Source organism: Papio anubis, chromosome 1 (genome assembly GCF_008728515.1).
Source record: "Papio anubis isolate 15944 chromosome 1, Panubis1.0, whole genome shotgun sequence".
NCBI lineage: Eukaryota > Metazoa > Chordata > Mammalia > Primates > Cercopithecidae > Papio > Papio anubis.
The window spans coordinates 75,848,352-75,875,277 of record NC_044976.1 but is presented as its reverse complement, the minus strand read 5'-3'; the positions used below and the strand labels follow the sequence as shown (position 1 = coordinate 75,875,277).

Below are 26,926 nucleotides of genomic sequence, written 5' to 3'. Positions count from 1 at the left end.
TGAGGAACAGTGAATAGTTGATGATGACGCAGGTCACAGGGTGGCTGTGGAAATGGAAGAATCAGAAGTGGAATTAAGGAGTCTCATTCAAGCTGGTAGCAATCAATGCTATTGACAGCATCATTAAAGATAACACAAATTTTAGCTGGCTTTCATTACTTGCACACTATGATTATTATCTGCCACTGACTAGTGGAAGTGGTGATAGCTATTGGATTCAAATGATACCTTCGCTTCACCTGTATTTACAGTGATTCATGCGGAGTGAGTACTGTGATTTGAACGTGAAATCTTATTAAACATAGAGCTGCTTTTAGTACCTGCGTCCTACTTATTTTATTTAATTAGAAACCATTCTTTCCATTGTTTTCAAAAAGGACAACGTGAAGGGCTCTTAAACAACTCAGTTAACAGATATTACACGTGAATACTTGAAAACGCAGCAAGATAATTAGAAAACTACCTTCAGCAATGGTAGAATGAAAAGACCTTTGTTTAAAAGAAAGCTTCATGCTTATAAGTAAGAAGAGACTGGATTTCCTAATAAAATTTTTTTTTTCTTTTTTCGATGGAGTCTTGCTCTGTCGCAATAAAATGCTTTTCACAGGAATTATATTGTATCATCAGGGATGAAATTTCTTGAAACATTGTTACTCCTAGCAACAGTATTAATATATCATAGGAGGCAACAGACAAAGGATATCATTATCAGCTTGGATAATGATTGAATGGCTTTCGTTTTCTTTTAGCCTTGGTTTCTGGGTTTGCTGGAAATAGGACCTTTAGTAACAGTCTAAGGTTTGACACACAAAATAGAGGGAAAATACAGACAAATGTATACATTACTGCCTTCTTTCATTGAATAATTTAACACATAAAACAACTGCAATGATCTCGTTACTCAAAAAAGACAGCAAAATTAGGATGTTATGAAAAAGTGATCATGTAACTTTCATTTCCCCCTAGTTTGGATTTTTCAATTTCTTTTCAGATTTAAAAATATTCTTTCTATAGATGACAGAGAAAGGTATGAGCTGAAATACAGAACCCCAGAGGAAGCACCCAGGGCTACTAGTTTTAGAATGACCTTTGGAAATATTATTTTCAAGTTGGCTCCTTAAATTTCAGTGGGAAGATGATACACATTGGCTTTAGAGGTATCAGAGGCTAACCATATGACTTTCTGGGACAACGTTTCGTATGTTTTTCCTCCTAGTGGATCTTTAACTGCAAGTTGTAGGAAAATCCTCCTCCCACTTTGAGTACCCCATAAAGACACTCTTACAATTGCAGAGCTTCTTAAGCAGTGAAGGGTGTCTGTGAATAAAACTCCTCCAACCCTTAAACTGCACCGTCTGCAGAAAGCAGTTTCTCCCTTGTCCTGTCTCTCACAGGGTAGCTTACAGTTTAATTTTCGTTAACAGTTTCGTTACAGTTTAATTTTAACGAAAATTAAACTGTAAGGGTTGTGTTTCATCTCTGAATCTAAGAACAAAACTTAGAAGGTACATGCGTTCAATGCATATGTACCAAATGAGTAAAAATGAAAGGACACGTCCACTTTACCTTTACGGTTCTTGCTCTCATTGATCCACGCTGCAAACATTAAATGTCTCCTATAAGTGCCTGACCTGCATTAAGCACTGAGAGTCCAGCTCGAATTCCACAGGCATGGAAAGGGTTCATTACAATGTGTGGGAAGAGCACTGTATTTACTTGGAAAAATATCCTGATGGTATTTGGGACTAGAACTCTTTGAGGGATCTGGGTGTTGGTGGGCTGTCCTGGGTGAGAAGGGGAAGCGGGGAGTTTTTCAGTTACTCCAGGGCAGGGTTGGGGCAGGGAGGAAGGCAGAGAGGGAGAAGACAGCAGAAGTAGACCCAGGAAAAGGGGGAAAAGTCGTATTGTGTAAGATGTGGTTTCTTCCCATGAGCCCTCAAATCCACTGCAAAGACAGGAACTCATAAACAGCCTTTTCAATGTGAAAGCCACATACTTTGCACACAGAAACCATTTATTCTTCAGGACAATCCTCTGGGGTAGCTGCTATTATTATCCCCTCTTTATAGATAAGGAGATGGAGACCCAGAGCAGTTGAGTGACGCAGCCAGATAGCTTTGCTAGTAAGTGTTAGTGGAGGGCTCCATTGAGGGGGAGACACTGTAGACAGGCCTTGAAGAAGCCGATGACCAGAGCAATGGTAGTCTCTAAGAAAAGTCCTGGTACATCTGTGGGTCACAGGGTGCTATTCAAGGGCCTAATCTAGTCTGGGGTGGGGTCTGAGGAAGTCTCCTTGAGAAAAACACCACGTTTACCCTGAGGCACAAAATAGAATCTGGCCAGGTGCAGGAGGGGGCTCTATGGGGTTGGGAGAGTGAAGGGATGCAAATGAGGAGAGGCGTTTTCTAAGCAGAGAGAAGAGCAGGTGGAAATTGCCTAAGGCAGGAAGGAACTTGAGGTATTCAGGGAACTGGGGGAAGCTGGTGCCGGTGACATAGGGGAGGTGATGTTGTTGCAGTAACAGGACCGCTGCAGGAAAGAAAAGGATTTTGGGGCTTTCTTCTGTGCTAAGGGTACCGGTGGCCAGCCTGCAGGAGTCATTGAAGGATTTTTTTTTGTTTGTTTCAGAAAGGCAGAATGATTAGGGCTGCATTCTGTGAAGATCCCCATGGCAGCAGGAGATTCATGACAGACAGGAGAGGCCAGGGATGAGGAATGACAAAGCGTTTGGTGACTGCGGTGGGAATAGAGACAAAGGTTTGGATTCCCAAGGTGCCCCCGCAGAATGATGATCAGTGTGGAGTGTGAGGGCAAGAACGCTTCTGCCTGGCTCCCCGGAGAAAGGTCGAGGTGAGAGAAAGAGAATTGGATGCCATTCATAGGAGGCGACATGGGAGCTGTGGAGCAGCTGAGATTCTGCAGAAAGAGACTTGAGAGAGAAAAAAACAGTGGAGGGACCAAACCTGGAGGCTGACAATTCACAGAGCAGAGGCCATGGATATGACTTATTTATTGAGTGAGTCATCAACAGGAGATTTCACCATTGTTCCTTAACAGCGACAGTACCCTGGAGCTACACAGTATCTGCCTCCTATAGGGGAGGCACCCTTTACTTCTAGTTTACCGCACTTTATTCACCAAGGGCTGTTTTAGAGGAAACAGTTTTATTCTAAGGCTGAAGCAGAAACCAGCTTTCAGGAGGTCTCAGGGGCGGAAGAGTTAGTGGGAGTTGAGGCTGTAAGCACAGAGTCTTCTGTCTATGAGCTCTGAGGTACACAGAGGAGAAAGTAGACACCTGGAAACTGCCGCTAAGGCTCAGGCACTATGCACTTTACCAAGGGGACCTAAAGAGAACGTGGACACAGCACCTGTCCTCAGGCAGTTTCCTATTGGTACAAAACCCAGCACAGTTGCATCACCGCAGGGCACAAGGCTCTCTAGTGGAGAAACACCACACAGTGCTGGGCGTCCCAAAGAAGGGGCGGCTTAAATCAGCCCCTCTATCCCACTGCATTAGCAAACTGAGGATATCTAGCAGTTAGATATTTGTCGTTAGAGGTAATCATTTCTTTTTTTTTTTTTTTTTTTTTTCAGACGGAGTCTCGCTCTGTTGCCCAGACTGGAGTGCAGTGGCGCGACCTAGGCTCACTGCAAACTCCACCTCCCAGGTTCATGCCATTCTCCTGCCTCAGCCTCCCGAGTAGCTGGGACTACAGGCATCTGCCACCGCGCGCGGCTAATTTTTGTGTGTGTGTGTTGTTAGTAGAGACGGCATTTCACCGTGGTCTCTATCTCCTGACCTCGTGATCCGCCTGCCTCAGCCTCCCAAAGTGCTGGGATTACAGGTTTCTAAAGCATCTTCTAAATAAAATATTAACTTGAAAAGCACAGGAGTCATAGTATTTTTCAGAACAGCTGTAGTCATGTTTTCATAATCTTACATGATTCTCACTATTTCATCTTTCCTGCAATAGGCCAACTTTTTATAAATCTCATCAGAAAGTTAGGCAGATGAGTTTACATCAGTTACCTGTGTTCTGTGGGTCTGCCCAGAAAGATTACCACCTTACTCTTGTAATTCTGTCTCTCTTTGAAGCTACCGTTAGGTGATTTAAAATGTTAAGTGTTTAGCCTTTTTTCTTTACGGCCCCAAGCTTTTGGTCTTTACCCTTTGAGGTCATTACTCAGAAGAAAGAAGGTCAGGACTGAGACTAAGATTGGAGAGTCATCCACATGGAATTGATGTTGAAGCCACATATGACAATGAGTTGACTCAGCGTCAGAGTATGGAAAGAATGAGAGGAGGGTCAGGACAGAACCATGAGTATTGCCTACATTAGGAAGTATGATTACTCTACATCAGTATCCAAGGTCAAAGTTCCAGGCAAGAGCACTTAGGAAGAGAAGAGGTAAGGTCACACAGGAGCTGTGGGTTGGAATGGGAGTGGCTACCAGATCGGAGGGGATGCTTTATTCAGGCAACGAGGGAGAAACCTATCATATGAGTTAGGGGGTCCTGGAGATACTGTAAATTTTAATTGTTGTACAAAGTATGGGTTAGGTTAGATATTTTTCTATTATGGTAACATAAGCCCTATGTTACATTGTGACTACCTGGTAATTTACGTGTGCAATGACTGGAAGAAAAGCAGCAACTATAAGGAACAGATTTATAGCCCTTCCTCTCCACTTTGTTTTGTACTTTTATTTTTACACCAGAAAGTATGAGACTTTGTCATCCTTCAAACCTTGCAGCAGTTTGTTGAGCTTCATCCATTAATACAAAGCCGCAGACATTTGGCAGGTGATCACGGCATACTATTGTCTAAAGGACACAGTGACTTACCTGCTGCAGCCTCCTTGTTTGGAAACAACTTGTTGTCAACTGCCATGCTGATGTCATAGAACACCTCATCCTCATCTCGGTCGGCATCAAACTGGGGGAAATCAGGACAGACAAGTTTGGAATGTGAGAATGCACAAATTAGTTAATTCAAAAATATAATGAGCATCCATCACACAACTGTATCTCTAATGAAGCAGAACAACAGGAATTAAAGCATTTGAGTCTTTAATCAGACATTTAGAGGGTTTTAAGCCCAGACCTCCTATCGAAGAGAGAAGAGTATTAGGGAGTAAATGTACAGTCACTTATGGTTAAAAAATGTGTAATGTTTTCTTAATTTATGGGGTACATTTGGAAAAAATAACTGAAATTTACCTTGTGGCTTTCTGACTTCATTTTTCTAATTTGAAAAACATGAAAATATATAGTTCTATTTTTTTTTTTTTTTTGAGATGGAGTCTCGCTCTGTCGCCCAGGCTGGAGTGCAGTGGCCAGATCTCAGCTCACTGCAAGCTCCGCCTCCCGGGTTCCCGCTATTCTCCTGCCTCAGCCTCCCGAGTAGCTGGGACCACAGGCGCCGCCACCTCGCCCGGCTAATTTTTTGTGTTTTTAGTAGAGACGGGGTTTCGCCGTGTTAGCCAGGATGGTCTCGATCTCCTGACCTCGTGATCCGCCCATCTCGGCCTCCCAAAGTGCTGGGATTACAGGCTTGAGCCACCGCGCCCGGCCTATAGTTCTAAATAGTAAGAGGAAAGATGTTCTAACCTTATTGTTTAAAAATAAAACAAAATGAAACAACAAAGAAAAAACAACAAAGAGGCTGGGCGCAGTGGCTCACCCCTGTTATCCTAGCACTTTGGGAGGCCGAGATGGGCAGATTGCTTGAGGCCAGGATTTCGAGACCAGCCTGGCCAACATGGCAAAACCCTATCTCTACTAAAAATACAAAAAAATTAGCCAGGAATGGCAGCACATGCCTGTAGTCCTAGCTACTAGGGAGGCTGAGGCATGAGAATCACTTGAACCCGGGAGGCAGAGGTTGTAGTGAGCCAAGATGGCACTGCTATACTCCAGCCTGGGGGACGGGCTGAGACTCTGTCTCCAAAAACAACAACAACAACAACAACAACAACAAAACCTCCAAACCAAATTTCAGATACTATACTAGATACAGTATTATAGATGTAGTCTATGGATTCTACGGATTTAGATGTGACAAAAATTATAGATTTAAATATTTATTTTACCATTCTTTAAAATTTACAAAATTTTAAATATTTTAAAATGACATAGTTATATTTATGAATTCTCTATTTTCCGAGTTTTTCAGTGGTTTGTTAACACATTTTTGTCTCTTTAGTTTTTAAAAATAGCTTTACTATGACAAAAACAAGCAATGCAGAAAAGACTCCCTATTCAATAAATAGTGCTGGAATAACTGGCTAGCCATATGCAGAAGATTGAAGCTGAACTCCTTCCTTACACCATATACAAAAATGAACTCGAGATAGATTAAAGACTTAGATGTAAAACCCAAAACTATAAAATTCCTGGAAGACAACCTGGGCAATACTATCCTGGACATATGAATGGGCAAAGATTTCATGACAAAGATACAAAAAGCAATAGGAACAACAGCAAAAATTGACAAGTGGGATCTAATTAAACTTGAGAGCTTCTGCACTGCTAAAGAAACTACCAACAGAGTAAACAGACAACCTACAGAACGGGAGAAAATATTTGCAAACTATGCATCTGACAAAGGTCTACTATCCAGCATCTTAAAAAGAAGCTAAACAAATTTACAAGAGTAAAACAAATACCCCTATTAAAAATTGGGCAAAGGACATGAACAGACACATCTCAAAAGAAGACATACATGCAGCCAGCAAGCATATGAAAAAAAAAGCTCAATATCACTGATCATTAGAGAAATGCAAATCAAAGCCACAATGAGATACCATCTCATACCAGTCAGAATGACTATTATTAAAAAGTGAAAAAATAACAGATGGTAGTGAGGTTGTGTTGGTGGGAGTGTAAATTAGTTCAACCATTGTGGAAAGCAGTACAGCAATTCCTTGAAGAATAAAAGCAAAACTACTATTTGTCCCAGCAATCCCATCACTCGGTGTATACCTGGAGGAGTATAAATCATTCTCCCACAAAGATACATGCACGTGAATCTTCATTGCAGCACTATTCACAATAGCAAAGACATAGAATCAACCTAAATGCCCATCAATGACAGACTGGAGAAAGGAAATGTGGTACATATACACCATGGAATACTATGCAGCCATAAAAAAGAATGAAGTCATGTCTTTTATGCGAACACAGATGGAACTGGAGGTCACTGTCCTTAGAAAACTAATGCAGGAACAGAAAACCAAATACCACATGTCCTCACTTGTAAGTGGGAGCTAAATGATAAGAACTTATGAACACAAAGAAGGAATCAATAGACACTGGGGTTTACTTGAGTGGGGAGAGTGGGAGGAGGCAGAGAAACAGAAAAGATAACTATTAGATACTGGGCTTAATACCTGGGTGATGAAATAATATGTATAACAAACCTCCATGACATCTGTTTACCTATGTAACAAACCTTTACATGTGCCCCCAAACCAAAAATAAAAAGAAAAAAGAAAAAAATAAACAACATGACAAACAAAAATAAAATAGCTTTACTGAGTTCTGAGTGATATACAATGAACTGCACATATTTAAAGTATGCAGATTTTAAGTTTTAAAAACTGACAAGTGGGACCTAATTAAACTAAAGAGCTTTCACAGAGCAAAAGAAACTACCAACAGAGTAAACAGACAACCTACAGAATGAGAGAAAATATTCACAAACTACACATCCAACAAAGCCCGCCTCGGCCTCCCAAAGTGCTGGAGTTGCAGGCGTGAGCCACTGCGCCCGGCCCAAAGGTCTAATATCCAGAATTTATAAGAAACTTAAACAATTCAACAAGCAAAAAACAAATAACCCTATTAAAAAGTGAGCAAAAGACATAAACACTTCTCAAAAAAAGACTTGAAAAAAATGCTCCACATCATAAATCATCAGATAAATGCAAATCAAAACCGCAATGAGATACCGTCTCATACCACTCAGAAGGCTATTATTAAAAGAGACAAAAAAAAGATAGATGCCGCAGAGGCTGCAGAGAAAAGGAAATATTTTTACTATCGGTGGGAATACAAATTAGTTCAGCCACTGTGGAATGCAGTTTGGGGATTTCTCAAAGAACTTAAAACAGGTTCTTTGACCATTTGACCCAGGAATTCCATTACTGGGTATATATCCAAAGAAAATAAATCATTCTACTAAAAAGACAAATGCACTCATATGTTCATTACAGCACTATTCACAATAGCAAAGACGTGGAATCAGCCTGGGTCCCCAACAATGGTGTACTGGATAAAGAAAATGTGGTACATATACATCATAGAATAAGACGCAGCCATAAAAAAAGAATGAAATCATGTCCTTTGCAGCAACATGGAAACATCTAGAAGCCATTATGCTAAGTGAATTAGCACAGGAGCAGAAAACCAAATACCACATGTTCTCACTTATAAGTGGAAGCTAAACACTGTTTACACGGGGAGATAAAGACGAGAACAACAGACACTGGGGGCTGCTAGAGAGGGGAGGGAAGGAGGGGGACAAGGTTTGAAAAACTACCTATTGGGTACTGTGTTCACTACCTGGGTGATGGCATCAATCATACTCTAAACCTCAGCAGCATGCAACATACCCATGTAACAAATCTGCACAGGTACCCCCAAATCAAAATAAAAGTGGAAATTATATTTTAAAAGACAAATTATAAGTTTTGACATGTGTATACACCCGTGAAACCGTCATAAAAATAAAAATTGTTAACATACTATCACCCCCCAAAGACTCCTCTTGTCCCTTTGGAATCCCTTTTCCTTCTCTTCTCCCCAGGTAACCATTTATGTGCTTTCTGTAACTACAGATTATTTTGCATTTTCTAGATTTTACGTAAATGAATAATACAGTATGTAATTTTTTTTGTCTGCGTTCTTTCACTCAGCACTATTATTCTGAGATTCATCAATGTTGTTATATCCTTAGTGAATTCCTTTTCATTATTCATTAGTATTCCATTGTGTGGATATATTGTGAAGCCCAACCTGGATATCCTTCATCTCAGACATTGTAGTTTTCAACTCTAAATATTTGATTTGAGCCTTTAAAAAAAATTTTCCATGTCTCCATTTAAGCTTTTGAACATCTGAAATATACTTACAGTTACTTTTAATGTCTTTCTCTGTTAATTCTAACATTTGTGTCAGTTCTGAGTCAGTTTCGGGTTTTTTTTTTTTACCTCATTATGGGGTATATTTTCCTGTTTCTTTGCATGCCTGCTAATTTTTTCTGGATGCCAGACATTTACAATTTGACCTTGTTGGATGCTGGATATTTTTGTATTTCTATAAATATTCTTGAGCTTTGTTCTGGAATGTAGTTTAGTTACTTGGAAACAGGTCTTGCTTTTAAGATTTGTTAGGTTGGATCAGAGCAGTGTTTAGTTTAGGGCTAATTATTCCCCACTGTTGAGCAAAGCCTCTCCCCAGTGTTTTGTGAATTATAAAGTTTTCCAGTCTGTCTGAAGGACACTGCCACTACTCCAAGCCTGCTGTGAGCACCAGGTACTGTTTCCTCTAATCCTTTTGGATGTTTTTTTCCTCAGCATCAGGCAATTTCCTCATGTGCATGCAAAAGAGCTTGGATTTGAATTTGGGATGACTGACACTTTTGTATCCTACCAGGTGGCATATGATCAATATAGTAAGACAAAGGCAGCCGTTCTCCTCCAGTAAGTGTTAACACAGCCCTTCTGTCTAAAAGCAAGGGGAGAAAACCAGGCAATCATTAGGACAGACACAAAGTGGCCACCGAATATCTGATTAGGCCCTCTGCATATTTCCAGAGTTATCTGTGCATCTCTCTCATCTCTGATACTTTTTTCTTGCAACTCTAGCCACCTTGATTTCTTGGACTCTCAGCTCCATCTCCTCAACTCCTGGAGTCCACCAGCCTCCAAAGGGTTTCCTTTTTCCTGCACTGTGGCCCGGAAACATCTCCAGACTCTGAAGCAATCACAGGGCTCACTGCATTTGTTTCCCTTCTACCAGGGACCACTTCATTGCTTGATGTCCAGCGTCTTGAAAACTGTTTTCTTAAATAGGTTTTCTTCTGTTTATTTTCTTGACTGTTTCATGTGGAAAAGAAAAATCTAGTCTTTTTTATTCCAACTTGGTGAGAGGTGGAAGCCTCAACCCTTTAGCTTTTATTCTTATTTATTATTATCTTGAAGATATTTCGGAATATTTAAGTAATTTATTCCTTTATATTTTCCTACTGAACTATTTCATTATTTGGGAAAAGCTAGTGAGGGAAAAGCTAAGTTAGAAAGTTATTTCCCTACCTCCCTTTGTACTGTTAAAGCATGTCTGTATAATGCTTCAAAGCGCTTTCACTATGTCACATCAACCCCTGGGAAAGGTGAGGCAGACAGTGTTATTTCTACTGTATTTTTTTTTTCCAGAGGTTGCTTATTTCTTTATTTTGTTTCTTAAATAAAATCAATTAATGTCCATTATAAAAGCTTTAAATCCACAGTAGGGTAAAAACAGAATGTTTGGGAACTCTTTGCACTTCCCTCATTTAGTTCTACTCCACGGAATTAACGGTGGTTAATGTTTTCCTGTTTATCCTTTCAGAACTCCATATGATCGGTGAGAATGGTGTTATATAAAACATCTCAGCCAGGCACAGTGGCTCACGCTTGCAATCCCAGCACTCTGGGAGGCCAAGGTGGAAAGATCGCTTGAGGGCAGGAGTTCGAGACCAGTCTGGGCAACAGAGCGAGACCCCATCTCTTACGTCTTTCCTTATGCTTTTCCTTGGACATTTCTTTATTGTATTTCTTCCTCTTTTTACAAAACCTTTGACTTATCTGTTTATATGTAATGCCAAATTCAAATGAGAGTGCTAGGCTCTCTTGTATTGTGGGGTACTTGTTTAATTTAAACTTTGCCTGGAGAGTGTCCATGAGGGATTTGCTGACTAGTCTTTTCTTGAGCTATTGTTCCTCATTTTCCCTTTTCCTTTCTTTTTCCTGTTCAACTTCCAGCTCCTTTTCCATGTCCTCTCCTTTTTCTCCTCTCTTTTCACCTGCTTCTCCTCCTCCTTCTCTCTATTTCTGCTTTCCCTTTCGTTCATATTCACTGTAATTTCTATTTGATTGCTCTGGATTTTGATCCCAAGGCATAGCCGGTTGTTTCTATATAACAAGGTCTGTGGAATAAAATGAAGCCCAACTTTTTAATTATGTGAAGTTATCACCATCTTCCAGCCCTTGCTGATTTAGGCCCATGATTGTCTTGCTTTGGGTCTTCTCTCTTACAGGCTCTGTTTTATTTTTATTTATTTTTTGAGATGGAATCTCACTCACTCTGCTGCCCAGGCTGGAGTGCAGTGGTGCCATCTCAGCTGACTGCAACCTCTGCCTCCCAGGTTCAAGCAATTCTCCTGCATCAGCCTCCCGAGTGGCTGGGATTACAGGCACGTGCCACCACACCTGGCTAATTTTTGTAATTTTAGTGGAGATGGGGTTTCACCATGCTGGTCAGGCTGGTCTTGAACTCCGGCCTTAAGTGATCCACTTGCCTTGGCCTCCCAAAGTGTGGGGTTACAGGTGTAAGCCACCATGCCCGGCCTGTTTGATTTTTAGAAATAAAAACATTATCAGCACCAGATGGTTTTACCCCAGGAAAGTCTTGAATTATCAGGGGCTTCTGAAATATCAGGAGCTCTCTCCACCTTGAAAAACTTTCTTTTCACACTTCCTGGACAGAAATCCTTTCCTGGATTTCCTTCTAAGTCAATGGCTGCTCCTTCAAAGGTTTCTTTATTGCTCCTCTTTCCCCTGCCACTCTCTGACCCTTCTTATTTCTACTTTATAGGTGAGGAAATATTTACCCAGAGATTTTATGACCTTCTCAAGTCATACAGCTAATAAGCAGAAGAGTTAGGACTTGAACTTGGGATGACTGACACCTTCCTCCTACCACATGGCATACGATCATTATAGTCAGACAAATACAGCCAGTCTGCCCCAGTATGTGTTAGCACTGCCCTCCTGTCTGAAAGCAAGGGGGAGAAAAGCAGGGACTGTTAGGGAAGATACAAGGTGGCCACAAAGGTACAGTGAGTGCCGTCTCAATGCACTGCTTTTCACATCCACATATGCTGGCTGTTTGTCTTTTCAGATATCTGTTAGTTATTATCAGTCTGGGGCAATATCTACTAAGAGGCGGCCAGGCGCGGTGGCTCATGCCTGTAATCCCAGCACTTTGGGAGGCCAAGACGGGCAGATCACAAGGTCAGGAGATCGAGACCATCCTGGCTAACATGGTGAAACCTCGTCTCTACTAAAAACACAAAAAATTAGCCAGGCGTGGTAGAGGGCGCCTGTAGTCCCAGCTACTTGGGAGGCTGAGGCAGGAGAATGGCGTGAACCCAGGAGGCGGAGTTTGCAGTGAGCTGAGATTGCCCCACTGCACTCGACAGAGCGAGACGCCATCTCAGGAAAAAAAAAAAAAAAAAAAAAAAAATCTACTAAGAGCGGTTTCATTTCTATCTTTCCTTGAACTTCTGAGGGATGGGCAGCAGCATTGTCATTTTATAAATTAAAGATTTATGTTTTAGCCAGGGTTCCCTAGAAAATGGAAACTAAGGCAAAACCTCCAAGTTAACATTTTAACGGCATGTGGGCATTAAGCGTGAAGTGGAAAAGGGGAGTGAGGCAAAGAAGGAGGGCAATGTGATGAGCTGCACCCCAGCTTCATAAGAAAACACAGCCAGCAACACGGTCTTTAGAAAGGCTACATGGAGCTTTCTCAGGCCAGCCTGGTAGGGGGAGGGAGTGAGGGAACTTCAGCTGCTGGTTCCTGCCCGTCTCCTGTCTTTCACTACTCCAAGTTTTCCTATGGGGAGTTGGGTCCCCCACTTCTTGGTTGCGCTGCCCAGTCTCTCTGAGCAGCCACTGGGAAGCCAGGGCTCAGGGAGCAGCACAGCCCCTGAATCTAGAAGTGCTGAAAGGAGCCAGCGCCGTTGTAAGTCTGGTCTGTTGGGGCTAGGTACTGGCTCTGCAGGAGATCCCACAACAGAGAGAATGATGAGGCCCAGCCCTCAACCTTGAAGACGCTTGCTGGGGCCATCACCAAGGTTAGGATATGCAGTGACAGCCAGGGCAGTGGCAGACAGGGGTCTCCATTCAAGAAGCAACTGAGGCCAAGGGGGCACATGAGGCCAAGTGAGCCATGGGAGGTTTGTAAACCGGGCTCAGACAGCTGAAAACACAGCTGGTGCTTGACTGGGGTTTCTGCTCTCCCGTGTAGCAGCTGTCTGACTTTGAGCAACTCATTTCTTAGCATCTATACACTAGTGGTAATAATCTCCACCTCAAGGGATTGTTGTGAGGACTACAGAGATGGTCTATTTAACATCCCAGCATAAAGCCTGACACAAATTGTCACTTTCATTTCTCTCTTTGAGACCCTAGGGCTGAGAGACCATGTGCCATATATTTTTTATTGCTTCTGTAATGTACACGGATATGATCTCTCCCTCTCTCAAACACGTACACATTTTTTTTAAAACTGGGGATGCAGAGTGAGGAATATAAGAAACTTTGAGACTTTGTAGGTAATCTTATATCCTCCGACTAATTTGAACAAGAATATTTTTATTTCCAGGGTAGATTATAGTAGTTAAATGTCCAATTCAAGAGGCAAAGGTAAAGCACAATTCATGAAATAATTTAACACGTATTTGTTGAATAACTACTATGTACTAGCTATTCACATGTAGATTCTTCAACTGACCACTTAAGCTTTGGACATACAAACAGAGCCATGAGGAATGAAGGTAACATTCATATAGTCAACTCAACTATGGGATGGCGCAGATGCTGCTGACATCAATTTACTCTCATGTCAGGACCGGACCACAGAATTAACTCAGGTTTCATTTTCTACAGCACCTCACTTCTACAACTCCAGAGTGGCCTGGGACTTCTCTTTGTATTCTTTTAGCCAATATGGCACTGAACCCTGAGGAGCATTCTGATTGAATATTATCGTAATTGCCACTTAATTGGCAAAGATTTTTACAAAATGATGACATTCAGTTTTGGAGCGGTAGTGTGTATGGGGAAGGAAGAACTGGCTTTTAGATCATCAAACTTGTTTTTCTCACTTGTTTTTCAAAAACAACATATGTTGATAGTTAACAACCAGGAGCGATCCGCACTCCCGCAAGGAAACGTGGCAATGGCTGGAGACATTTTTGGTTGTCACACTTGCAGGGGGTCGGGGGCTACTTGCCAGGGATGCTGCTAACTATCCTACAGTACCCAGGACAGCCGTCCTCACAACAAAGATTTATCCCATCTCATAAAAAGTCAGTAGTGAAAAAATTGTGATGCCCTAATATGTCTATTAGGTATTCTTGGCTTTAGGATTTTTAAACAGTGTTTTGAAATTCAAATAGCGATGCTTTATTTATTTATTTTTTTAAAGAAAAAGTTTTGAGCTACAAGAACCTTGGATGCTAACTTCAAAATACAAAGGGTAGCAGGAGTGACAGTGTTGCAGCGGTAGCATAGGTAGAGTGATGAGTTTCTAGGAATAAAAACGTATTTACATCTCATGGGTCAGAAAAGGATCCAGGGAGACATAATTGCAGGACAACAGACCAGATGATGTCTAAAGTTGTTCACAGCTCTGATATTCTGGGATTGGATGGATGCTATGTTTTAGGTAATTGTTATTTAATGTCTAGAAATCTTAAGAAAATCCTTTTCTTATTCCTAAGGACAGAATTTGCAGAGGATGTGGTCTGCATAATCTGTTTTATGTCATTTACTGTAAGAGGGCTAGAGAAGTCAATTGGAAATTTCAAAAAGAAATACTCACCAAATTCCCTAGTTCATTCACAACACATGTTTTAATTTGAATAACAAATGCAGCAACAACTTTCAAAAGTCTACAAAATACATCTAGATTAGGAAAGGGAATTATAGCAGAGGGAGGAGAATTATGTACCATCTGAGGAAAAAACTACAATCATGATTTGCATTTTTAATGGCAGAAATGAGTTTTTGTTTTTATTTTCTTTTGGCTCTGATTTTCAGACTGCAGTTGGCTGCCCTAATCTTCTCCATAGAGATAGGGCTTGCCACGTAATGAGCAATGTGAAGTCTATGAAACACCCTAAATGGACTAAAAAAGGATGGTGCCAGTTCAATCTTTCCTCTGAGATTCTGCTTTTGATTAAACTTAGGTCTGTCTCCCATTTTTTTTTTCCTCTCCTTCTTGATGGGGAAATAAATTGGCTGTTTTGTTTCAGTGTTATATATCCCATAAGTGTCATTCTCTAAGAACCAAATGAGCTTCTTGAAATTTTTACTTCTGCCTTGTTTCATGCAAGAGATTTCAATTAAGCAGGTTCTCCACCAATGGCGTTTCTTGTTTGTTACTGGAGCTCCTTCAACATGCAAATAACTGGCCCTTCAAAATTTCTTTTATATGTTTGGAGATGTCCCCCCAAAAGATTGATTGATAGGTGTTCTCTTTGTAATGACTTTGTTTTTCTTCAACTAAAAATTGAAGATTGCACTAAAAGACTAATAAACTTTAAAAACTCATGGTGCCTGGAGTGAAGTTATCAGCAATGGAGTAACGACCATTGAAACTACTTTGCAGAACCATATTTCTAAAGTTTCATAATTAACTACAAAATTTGAAAGAGAAACGCCTAAGTGGATGTGGTGAGTGAGATAGGTGGGAACAATTCTCTGAGAAAGTCGAGTCAGTTCCATATTTTGATGAGAATTCCTGTGGTACAGTCCTGCTGAACCAAGCCCTGCGGAACACACAATTTTTTTTTTTTTTTTTTTTTTTTAACAGGATGAAAGACGAACAAATCATGAAAGAAGACATCTAAAAACAGACATGATTGGTATGCAAAGGGATGAGTACAGAACGCTTGAAGGCTGTGTATATCTGAGTAAAAGACTTATTTCTCAGCTTTCTGTATAGAATCTTTATTTCACTGGATATAGGCAGCACCCAGAGAACTTTATTGGGAAAAAGTCAACACAATAAAGACATACCAGAGAAAATTGTTATGATATTTAGGAACTGTTTTATGAAAAAATTCTCCTTGAACTTGAAGCTTAACAATGTAATAGTGACTTTGATTTATTCTGCTACAGAAACCTAGAAGAGAAGGCTAACTTAAGATAACTTTGATTATTCTTACTACATTAGCTCAGAGAATATTTTTTTGAATCTTCATCAGCACTCAACAACAACAGGAGCACCAGGTAACGCCATTTATTGAACAACTACTATGTGCCACGCACTGTGTTAGAGGTTTTCTTTATACATTTTTTTATCAATTGTAATTTATCATTTGGATTTTATATGGATTTATTTTATTCCTACAATAACATTATAAAACATTATCTCCATTTTAAATTTTCAAAAACTGAGCTTCAAAGAGATTAAATAACTCGTCCAGGTTGTGTAACTACATTGCAGAGCCGGGATCCAAATCCACATCTGTCTGCATCGGACAGATGCAGGTGCCAAGGCTGGCAGGATCAGATCTTAGCTGGGCACTTGCAGAACAAAGCAGGGCTTTTGGAAGTAGTCTTAGGATGGATTCCCAAGAATCCCCAGAAACCGTGCCAAGCCAGGTCCAGATGCAATATACTGAAATATTCTTTATCATATTCCCCATTTGGGGATCTTAGTAGGTGATTCTGTTTCTCTGCATGATGTATGTACCTTGCTGGGTGGCTGTGGTTGTTGGCAGAATAACTTTCCTGCAGACTGGCCAGGAAATCAGAAGGAGCAAGGGCAGGCAAAGTTGACTGCAAGTGGCAGACGACTTCCCAACTCCTATGGGTCTCTGTGGTTTGGTAGCTTAAAGCTACAGGGAAACTGGTTACTGCCCAGCAATCCTCTTTGTCTACTGTTGACTCTAGTTGCACCCTACAACAGCCTTCTAAAACCTCTTTGCAAATAACCCTGCCTTTTAGTTTGTTGAGAGGATTGAGGTCATCTAGCATGGATTTTGTTTTTCTCCCCTCATTACTATTCGGTCTCCCTCAGAAATCAAAGGAAGAGTGGGCCTAGCTCCCTTCCAAGAGCCTCTGTAAGATGGGAGAATGGATATCTGACATAGGCCATGTCTGGTCTGGCACTTTCCTAAAGAAGCTGCTCTGGTTCTGTCCCAGAGTTCCAGCCACCAGCACCCACACACATAGGCCCGGCTTAGCTGCCCCTCTCCCATAGCCCAACCAGGGCTTTGACCCCGTAGCCCCTTTGACTAAGAGAAAGCATTCCAGACTCCTTTCCCAGAGCCCCTTGATCTGGTTGTCTAATTAGGAGATACTGGATTCAAAGCCAGACCACTAACAATAAGAAGGGAGAGGTTAGGTTTTAGGCCATGCAGGAGGTTGTGGTTGAGAGAAAAGGGCCTGAGAGAAAAGAATCCAAGTCAGTGGTGGCAATTGGAGTTTGGAACAATTCTTTAGCTGAAGGGAGGGTGGCTGCAGTGGCCGATTGTCTAAATTTTATAGATTCAGGTACAGCCCCAGAGCAAACATCCTTAGCTTGACCAATGTCCAGATCATGAGTGGATATCCAGTGCCCAATATTCTGCTCGCTAACCTTTGGGTACTATGACAGAGCACTTCTCAAATTAAGTTGCTGCAGAAAGCACTTACTTCTAATGGGGGTGACTGAAATAAACCCTTACGTAGTAAATACCAAGAGGATTTAAGATTTCATTAAGATGATACTGACTAGATAATGCATTGCTTCTCAATCAAAAGTTGACTACGAAAGGGATCTGTAGCCCAGAAAATAGGGTGATTAATAGATTCTATTAAATAAATAAACTTTTAGAATATCTCTTGATATCCATATAGATTGGATCCAATCTTGTATACCACCTACAAGATACAATTCAATTCAATAAAGATATATTGAACACCTACTTTGTTCGAGGTATTAGACTGGTCATTGGAGATGCATGGAAGGAAGATTAAATCGATTAAATCATATTGACTTTTCTGTACTTATTAAACCACTAGTGAGGACTAAAATACTTTGAAATGACTTGGTAAAGAAAGTGTTAAAGGGAGAAAATGGAGAAAAACGATATGCTCATTTTAGACAAGAATTACACTGTGCAGTTCTCATTTTTTCTCTACTGCACCTACAGCATTCTGAGCCCAGCAGTTAGACAAATACTCGTCAAGCTGAATTAACCAGAAAATTAAATTAATTAACATACCCTTTTCCCCTTTCTATTTTCTCTTCTCTCCTCCCAGCATTCCAGCAATTTGAGGCTTTACAAAACTACAAAGTAGTGGCATTGAGATTTAAAGCTTTGCCAAGAAAGCTTCCAAACTAAAGAAATTCGTTAGAGCCTCAGAAGTCAAATTTCAGCCTCATGTGACATTGGTACCTCTCCTAATTACAGGCTCCATTCTCTTTAATGCTCGAGTGTCTCCCTGCTACAGAGCTCTAAGTGGTACCCTGGAAGCCTAAAAAAAAAAAGAAAAAAAAAAAACCCGCTGTGCTGCCTGAGCAACAGATGTGTGACTAGGGGCTAATTTAGGCCCTGGGAAGATCAGGATCATTCTATTTTCTTTTATTATTTTTCCTTCTCTTTCCTTTTATTATTACTTATTTAAGTCCACATGATTCATCCTTTAAAAAAATTCATCTCCTGCAATGTTGACGTTAACTACCATGGCCAAATATGGTCAGTTCATAATTATTGTAAGATTCAATGGAGATCAAATGGAATCAAAAAGAACAGCTTAGAAGATGGAAAACTAAGGGGAATGCAACTTGCAGTAGGAAGACAGGACATTATGATGAGAGATTCCATTTGGATTTTAAATCAAATTGATTTTAATTTTATTTATTTATTTACTTAGAGATGGTCTTGTTCTGTTGCCTAGGCTGGAGTGCAGTGGGATGATTATAGCTCACTGCAGTCTCTAACTTTTGGGGCCAAGTGATGCTCCTGCCTCAGCCTCCTGAGTAGCTGGGGCTACAGGCACGTGGCACCATGCCTGGCTAATTTTTTATGTTTAAATTTTTTGTAGAGACAAGGTCTCACTATGTTGCCCAGGCTGGTTTTGAACTCTTGGGTTCAAGTGATTCTCCTGCCTTGGCTTCCCAAAGTGCTGGAATTATAGATGTGAGCCAGTGCTCCTGGCCCACATTTCTTTTTAGTTAACACACACATTTAATGTTGCCAGTAGTGAGAGGCTTAACATTTACAAAAAAAAAATATTTAACTGGACTAGTGAACAGTCATTCTGGATAGTAAAGCAGCTGCTAGAAAAATTGTGCTAATGTTTCCCCCTGTTGGAGAAGTGGACACAAAGTAAGGATGACTTGGGGAAAATAATTTAATTCAGTCAAACACAGCAACATCTCTGCCCTCATGACGGAGGAAGCGCTGAGACTGATAAGAAAATCATTACTTCATTGTGGGAATGGCTGTGATGGAGGTGTGCTTGGAGGTCCTGGGGGCCAGAAGGTGGGTACCTGTGGTAATGTGGGGCTCGGGGAGGTTCTGAACAAGTGAGACTAAGGAGGTGAAGAAAGGAAAGGAAGGGCGTACCAGGGAGAGGAACAGCAGTGAGAAGAAATGAAGGTAAGAGAGATGTAACTTCTTTGAAGAAGATGAGGGTACCTCTGCCTTAAAATCTTGGGATTCTTCTGAGAAGGGGAGATGTCTTTCTTGCTTCTTACAGTTATTTGAAGGCTTTCTTGGGATTTTAACACCTGGTAGCTGACTATTCTCTACCAGAAATCCCTGAGCATGTATCTATAGTGAGTGGGTGCTGTGTTGTGCACACAGGAATGCGACAGGTGGGCTCATGTGCATGGCACCAGTTACCATTTATTAAGCATTTACTATATATGCTAGGTAATATGCAAAGCATCTTGCAAACATCTCAGTTAAATCCCAGAACAATCCCAACGTAACACTTTCCAAAGGAAAGAATTTAAAGGGGTAAGTACTTACTTAGGGTCATACAATTAGGGAAGAACACAGCTTGGATAAGAACTCAAGTCTGTCTTACTACAATGCCTGTGCCCTTAAGCATTAAGTTATTTTAGCTCTGGGAAGAACAAATCCTGTGTTCCTAGTTATCCCACATTCATTTGTTTTTCCTTCCTATTTTTAGCTTGAGGGTCATTTCCAAATTCAGAGTCGTTCAAACAACCAGCCTCATTTTTTTCTTACTCACTATTCCCAGGTCTATAACTTCGTGTTAATATTGTTTGCACCAAGTTCCCAAAATACCAAATTGATCTTTGTTTCAGGATAATTACCTTATTAGCAAGATGGCTATGACAGGCTTGATTTAAAAAATAATTACAGAGTGAAAACAGAATGGGGGATTGTTTAACAACTTAATAGCCACTGGGCTCTTTGGATAATTGAACAAGTTTTCCCCAAGTTTTAGGAAAAATATAAGTGAAGCAGGAGAGACAAAGAAAATTATGAGACTGGAAATCAGATTTATAATAATGGAATTGACATTTACCTCCATGGGCGGAGGAAGAAAATATGCAAATAGATTTAAAAATCCTTATAAATGCTTTTGATGCTAAGACTTCATGTGAATTTAGCTGACTCAACTCTATGGATAGTTACTCTTCTTATTCTTCTGCTAAAATGACTAGACCTTTGACAGGAAGCAACATGTAGAAAAAGAGATTGCCATCCATACCTACATTTTATTTTCTGAATTGTGGCTCATAGAGAAAAATAATTTTATTAGCTACATATCAACGAACTATGAACTCAGCAAGTTCAGATTCATGTATAGCCTAGTGTTGATCCTGTTGAATAAGAATCGTATTGATAGATCTTGCAGGCAGTAGTTGAGTTGGGCTGATAGTGGGGATGAAGAGGAGTGAGTCAGGGGATACAGACGAAGAATCTTGGGATTATCCTCTGAGAAGAAATAGATGATGCTCTTTCTTGCTTCCTACAGTTATTTGGAGGCCTTCGAATAACTTCTCATCCCATCAAAACCTGTTTATATGTGTCCTGCTCGACCTTCTCTATCACTTTTGTTTGAGATTATGCTTTGTTTAGTTATACCTCTTTTTTTTTTTCAAATATGCTTGAGCCTTCCAAAGACATTAGCAATGAGAGATTCTGTTCTGCAAAGATGCAGCTTCACTCAAAGACAAAGTGAGCACAGGCTCTGAAGAGCCTCTTAGCCTTCTGCTGCCTCAAGTCAGGTCTGCTTCTCTTTATATTTTCACCTCTGCAACCATGGGCATGGTCAGCCTCTTCCTAAAGGGGACTGGAATTGATAAGCTTACAAAGGCATAAAAGGTACATAGTCTTTGCAAAGCAACAGATGCCTTCGAATTTTTATAGACAATATTCCACTTGGTACACATGGTCAATAGTAGAGACAGAAGCCAACTAGAATTTGTTAGAAGCCTCAGGGAAAAAAGCTAAGCCTGAGAAAAACAAAATTAATGCCAATTTTAAATGCAACCCTCGGGCTCTGCAGAATGAGTCAAACTTGATCACACAAAAACAAAGGCAGTATGTCCACTTTTACAAAATGACAAAGTGACTTTGTAGGATATTTAGAAAGTTTATCACATTTTGCAGGACCCCTTTTCTTCCAAACAAAGCTCCATTCTTATCCAGAAAAAAAAAGAATCCACTATGTCCCCCAGCAGTGTAGGAGATCAGCAACATGTTTGAACTCTCCCAAAGTGGTCTCCTTCTTTCACTGTAGAAACAACTGAGGGAGAGGAGGGCCCTCATATTTACTTTTAAAATTATTGAGGGGACTGCAAATTTAAAGTTCTCTTGTCCTGAGTATTCTTAGATCATTTTAAGATAAGATAAGAGTATTCTTAAAAACTATGTGAGTTACAATTAAGTTTTCGGTAAACTTCCCGGTAAATTCTTGAATTCGCAAGCTCATTGGAAGTTTCTAATAGTTGACTATGACTCAACCAATATTTACTGAGTACCTACATTTGTTGTGGATAGTATGAAAAGATGTTTCTTCTCTAGTATCATATAATACAGGTTATGTTTTGACCTGTTATGAATGTCTTCTCCCTGTCCAAGTAGGAACTTTCATTAGAGATGAGTGAGAAAGTGACACCACTAAGTGTGTGGACATTTATATTAATTAATTCATTACAAAAACTTGCTATGCACCTACTGTATGCCATGCACTAGGGTTCATTATTCAGTAAAATAGGACTCTTGCCCTTAAACAGCCCACAATCCAGTGAGGGAGACTTTTATTTATTTATTTATTTATTTATTATTATTATACTTTAAGTTGTAGGGTACATGTGCATAACGTGCAGGTTTGTTACATATGTATACTTGTGCCATGTTGGTGTGCTGCACCCATCAACTCGTCATTTACATCAGGTATAACTCCCAATGCAATCCCTCCCCCCTCCCCCCTCCTCATGATAGGCCCCGGTGTGTGATGTTCCCCTTCCTGAGTCCAAGTGATCTCATTGTTCAGTTCCCACCTATGAGTGAGAACATGAGGTGTTTGGTTTTCTGTTCTTGTGATAGTTTGCTAAGAATGATGGTTTCCAGCTGCATCCATGTCCCTACAAAGGACACAAACTCATCCTTTTTTATGGCTGCATAGTATTCCATGGTGTATATGTGCCACATTTTCTTAATCCAATCTGTCACTGATGGACATTTGGGTTGATTCCAAGTGTTTGCTATTGTGAATAGTGCTGCAATAAACATACGTGTGCATGTGTCTTTATAGCAGCATAATTTATAATTCTTTGGGTATATACCCAGTAATGGGATGGCTGGGTCATATGGTACATCTAGTTCTAGATCCTTGAGGAATCGCCATACTGTTTTCCATAATGGTTGAACTAGTTTACAATCCCACCAACAGTGTAAAAGTGTTCCTATTTCTCCACATCCTCTCCAGCACCTGTTGTTTCCTGACTTTTTAATGATCGCCATTCTAACTGGTGTGAGATGGTATCTCATTGTGGTTTTGATTTGCATTTCTCTGATGGCCAGTGATGATGAGCATTTTTTCATGTGTTTGTTGGCTGTATGAATGTCTTCTTTTGAGAAATGTCTATTCATATCCTTTGCCCACTTTTTGATGGGGTTGTTTGTTTTTTTCTTGTAAATTTGTTTGAGTTCTTTGTAGGTTCTGGATATTAGCCCTTTGTCAGATGAGTAGATTGCAAAAATTTTCTCCCATTCTGTAGGTTGCCTGTTCACTCTGATGGTAGTTTCTTTTGCTGTGCAGAAGCTCTTTAGTTTAATTAGATCCCATTTGTCAATTTTGGCTTTTGTTGCTGTTGCTTTTGGTGTTTTAGACATGAAGTCTTTGCCCATGCCTATGTCATGAATGGTACTACCTAGGTTTTCCTCTAGGATTTTTATGGTATTAGGTCTAACATTTAAGTCTCTAATCCATCTTGAATTAATTTTCGTATAAGGAGTAAGGAAAGGATCCAGTTTCAGCTTTCTACTTATGGCTAGCCAATTTTCCCAGCACCATTTATTAAATAGGGAATCCTTTCCCCATTTCTTGTTTCTCTCAGGTTTGTCAAAGATCAGATGGTTGTAGATGTGTGGTATTATTTCTGAGGACTCTGTTCTGTTCCATTGGTCTATATCTCTGTTTTGGTACCAGTACCATGCTGTTTCCAACTTACAAGGGATGTAAAGGACCTCTTCAAGGAGAACTACAAACCACTGCTCAGTGAAATAAAAGAGGACACAAACAAATGGAAGAACATACCATGCTCATGGATAGGAAGAATCAATATCGTGAAAATGGCCATACTGCCCAAGGTTATTTATAGATTCAATGCCATCCCCATCAAGCTACCAATGAGTTTCTTCACAGAATTGGAAAAAACTGCTTTAAAGTTCACATGGAACCAAAAAAGAGCCCGCATCTCCAAGACAATCCTAAGTCAAAAGAACAAAGCTGGAGGCATCACACTACCTGACTTCAAACTATACTACAAGGGAGACTTTTACTTAACCCTAACAGTAATGCAAAATAAGGGCTGTCACAGAGCCGTATAGAGAACTATAGTAGTAGATCAAAGGAGAAAGAAGGACTAACTGGTCTCAGAGAGGGAAGGAGGATTAAGAAGGGTTTGTGGAGTAAGTGGGAGTGAGGATTAAAGAAAGTGTCATAGGAGAGAGAATTTGAGCCCACAATATTCCAGGCCCATGAAGATCCTTGTTTGAGTTTGTGGCTGCCCCACCACATACTCTTTATCTGACAATAATTTATGAATCACAAAGCACACATTCAGATTTACTTTTTTTTTTTTTTTTTTTTTGAGACAGAGTCTCACTTTGTCATCCAGGCTGGAGTGCAATGGCACGATCTTGGCTCACTGCAACCTCCGCCTCCCGGATTCCAGCAATCCTCCTGCCTCAGCCTCCCGAGTAGCTGGAACTACAGGTGCATGTCACCCAGCTAATTTTTGTATTTTTAGTAGAGACAGGGTTTCACCACGTTGGCCAGGCTGTTCTCGAACTCCTGACTTCAAGTGATACGCCCACCTCAGCCTCCCAAAGTGCTGGGATTACAGGCATGAGCCACTGTGCCCGGCCCAGATTTACATTATTTTAAAATCTGACTTGAGAAATCAGTTTCTTAATAATGCCAACAATAGTGCATCGTTTGTCTTTGACCACAGGTGACACTAAAGGGAAGTGATGAGGTGGAGAGGTAGACCACTTGGATCAAATCCCAGGTCCACCTTACTAGCTGTGTGATTCTGGAGGAGTTACTGATTCTCTAATCTTCTTTCTTCATCTAGAAAATAGTGTCATGTGGGTATGGAATGCTGAAAGGTAGAAAATCCATATACAGAACTTTGCATGTAGTAAATCTAAGTGTTGCCAATTATCATACTGGGAAGTGGCAAGTGGTTGTCTATGTAGAATCACATTTTCTAGAAGTATTTGAGGGATAAATTATTTTAAGTCTAAAATGACTTACGTCTCTTTCTGACAACTTCTTAGCTTTCATGATCACTTCTTTTTAAAAATCCCCTGTTTTAGTTATTTCATAAATGCCATTATAACAATGATAAGAGAAATAAAAGCCACAATAGCAACAAATTGTCCCAATCTGTGCCTAGTTTTCACTTTTCCATAATCTCTTTTGAACCAAGTAGACACTAACTTAAAGGAGATGACCTGCAAATGAATAAATGAATAAATAAATGAATTGCTGTCTCAATGGCTTTGCCTCCAAAAGAAGTATAAGGTATTACAAAAATTATGCCCTGACAACTAGCTAGACTGATGTGTTTACTCTGAAGGCGGTAATAACTATAGTTATAGTATCACAAAATGCTTTCCTGAGATTTAAAAGATTTTACTAGCCTGGACAACATAGTGAGACCCTGTCTCTACAAAAAATAAAAATAAAAAATAAAAATAAATAGCTGCATGTGGTGGGGCACACCTGCAGTCCCAGCTACTTGGAAGACTGAGGTCAGAAGATTGCTTGAGCCCAGGAGGTTGAGGCTGCAGTGAGCTGTGATCACATCACTGTACTCCAGCCTAGGGGACAGAGCAAGACCCTGTCTCAAAAATATCAACAAAAATAAATAAAAAAATATTTTAAAGGAAATCCCACTACTATGTCCTGGTTGGAAGGGTAAAATGGGACATGGCGGGCAAAGTGATGAATTTGGAATGAGAAACTACAACAATGACATTAATACTAGATCACAGAATAGGTTTCCATGAATTATATTAAAAAAAAACCCCACCAATCATTCCCTTGGCCACCAAAAGGCCATTTCCTTTTGGCATAAAATCATGACCTACTTAGCTGTCTTGTCAGAAGACTCAGAACTATTATTATGAATGAGCAGATTTGGATTCTGTCTTTGCCAGTCACAATTAACACAGCTGAATGACAGCCGAGAGAGTTGAACACAACCCCCTGGGCACATACTGAAGAGAAACCAATATAGGTTCTCTCTAAAATCCAGATACATAATTTTTAAAGATTTGTAAGTAGCCAGATACTTATCTCACTTTAAGAAAACATTAGTGTTTGTTTAAAATGTGTCATTTTATTTCTTTCTCTAATATGTCAAGGGAATTACAGAGGGATTTTGCCTTAAACTTTAAGTCAGTTATCTCATATACAGCATAGAATAAATCAGTAATTACCCTGAAGAAGAGCTAAGCAACTCATTAGAAAGGCCTCAAATGTATCAGAGACTGTTTCACATTCGATTCATGAGATTTTGAGCTTGGAAACTTGTGCTTAGGAGGAATACTGAAAAATTAATACCCATTGTAATCTCATGCCTTGTAATAATACTCAATGCCTTGTAATAATACTCATAGCATATTTTAAACTACAGTCAGGCCTAAACATACACAATCAATTTAGATTGTATAATTATATATGCTCACAGTCAATGGTTAATCTGTAATATAGCAGAGACAAAAATACTAAGAATCTTCTGGATGTTTCAACTACTCTACATGATCCAAGGATTCTAGAATTTCTCATTTTTATTCAAGGAGTATGTTGGAGTCTACACACCTGTTCTTTTGCTATAGAACGAGGAAAATGCAGCTGTTAATTCTATCTTCTAAAAGGAAAACAAAGCCACTCTATGAAGCCATAAATGACTCAGGATAAGTGGTTATCAATATTTGTTTCACCCCATTTATTTCACCTCCCTAATTTCTGAGCATTTGGTGTAATGAAGAAGTTAAATGTGTCAGCTCTGATGTCACACCAGCCATGTGGCTCTAGAAAACATCCACCTCAGTTCCTGCAGGCATAAAATCAAGATAATAACAATTCCCACCTGATGAAAATAATTCATGCAGTGAGTCTGCACATGGGAAATGTTTTACAGATGCTGGTTATTATGATG

General features: G+C 40.1%; 1 protein-coding gene across 3 annotated transcripts in view; it reads right to left on the bottom strand.

Annotated features, from left to right (window-relative positions):
* Positions 1-26,926, bottom strand: part of AK5 (adenylate kinase 5) — a 303,250-nt gene that overhangs the window by 152,352 nt on the left and 123,972 nt on the right. For all 3 annotated transcript variants that reach the window (XM_003892093.4, XM_009211191.4, XM_009211198.4), the window contains exon 7: positions 4,847-4,937. In XM_003892093.4, coding sequence (XP_003892142.1) covers positions 4,847-4,937 — 91 coding nt within the window. The remainder of the gene's footprint in view (positions 1-4,846; positions 4,938-26,926) is intronic.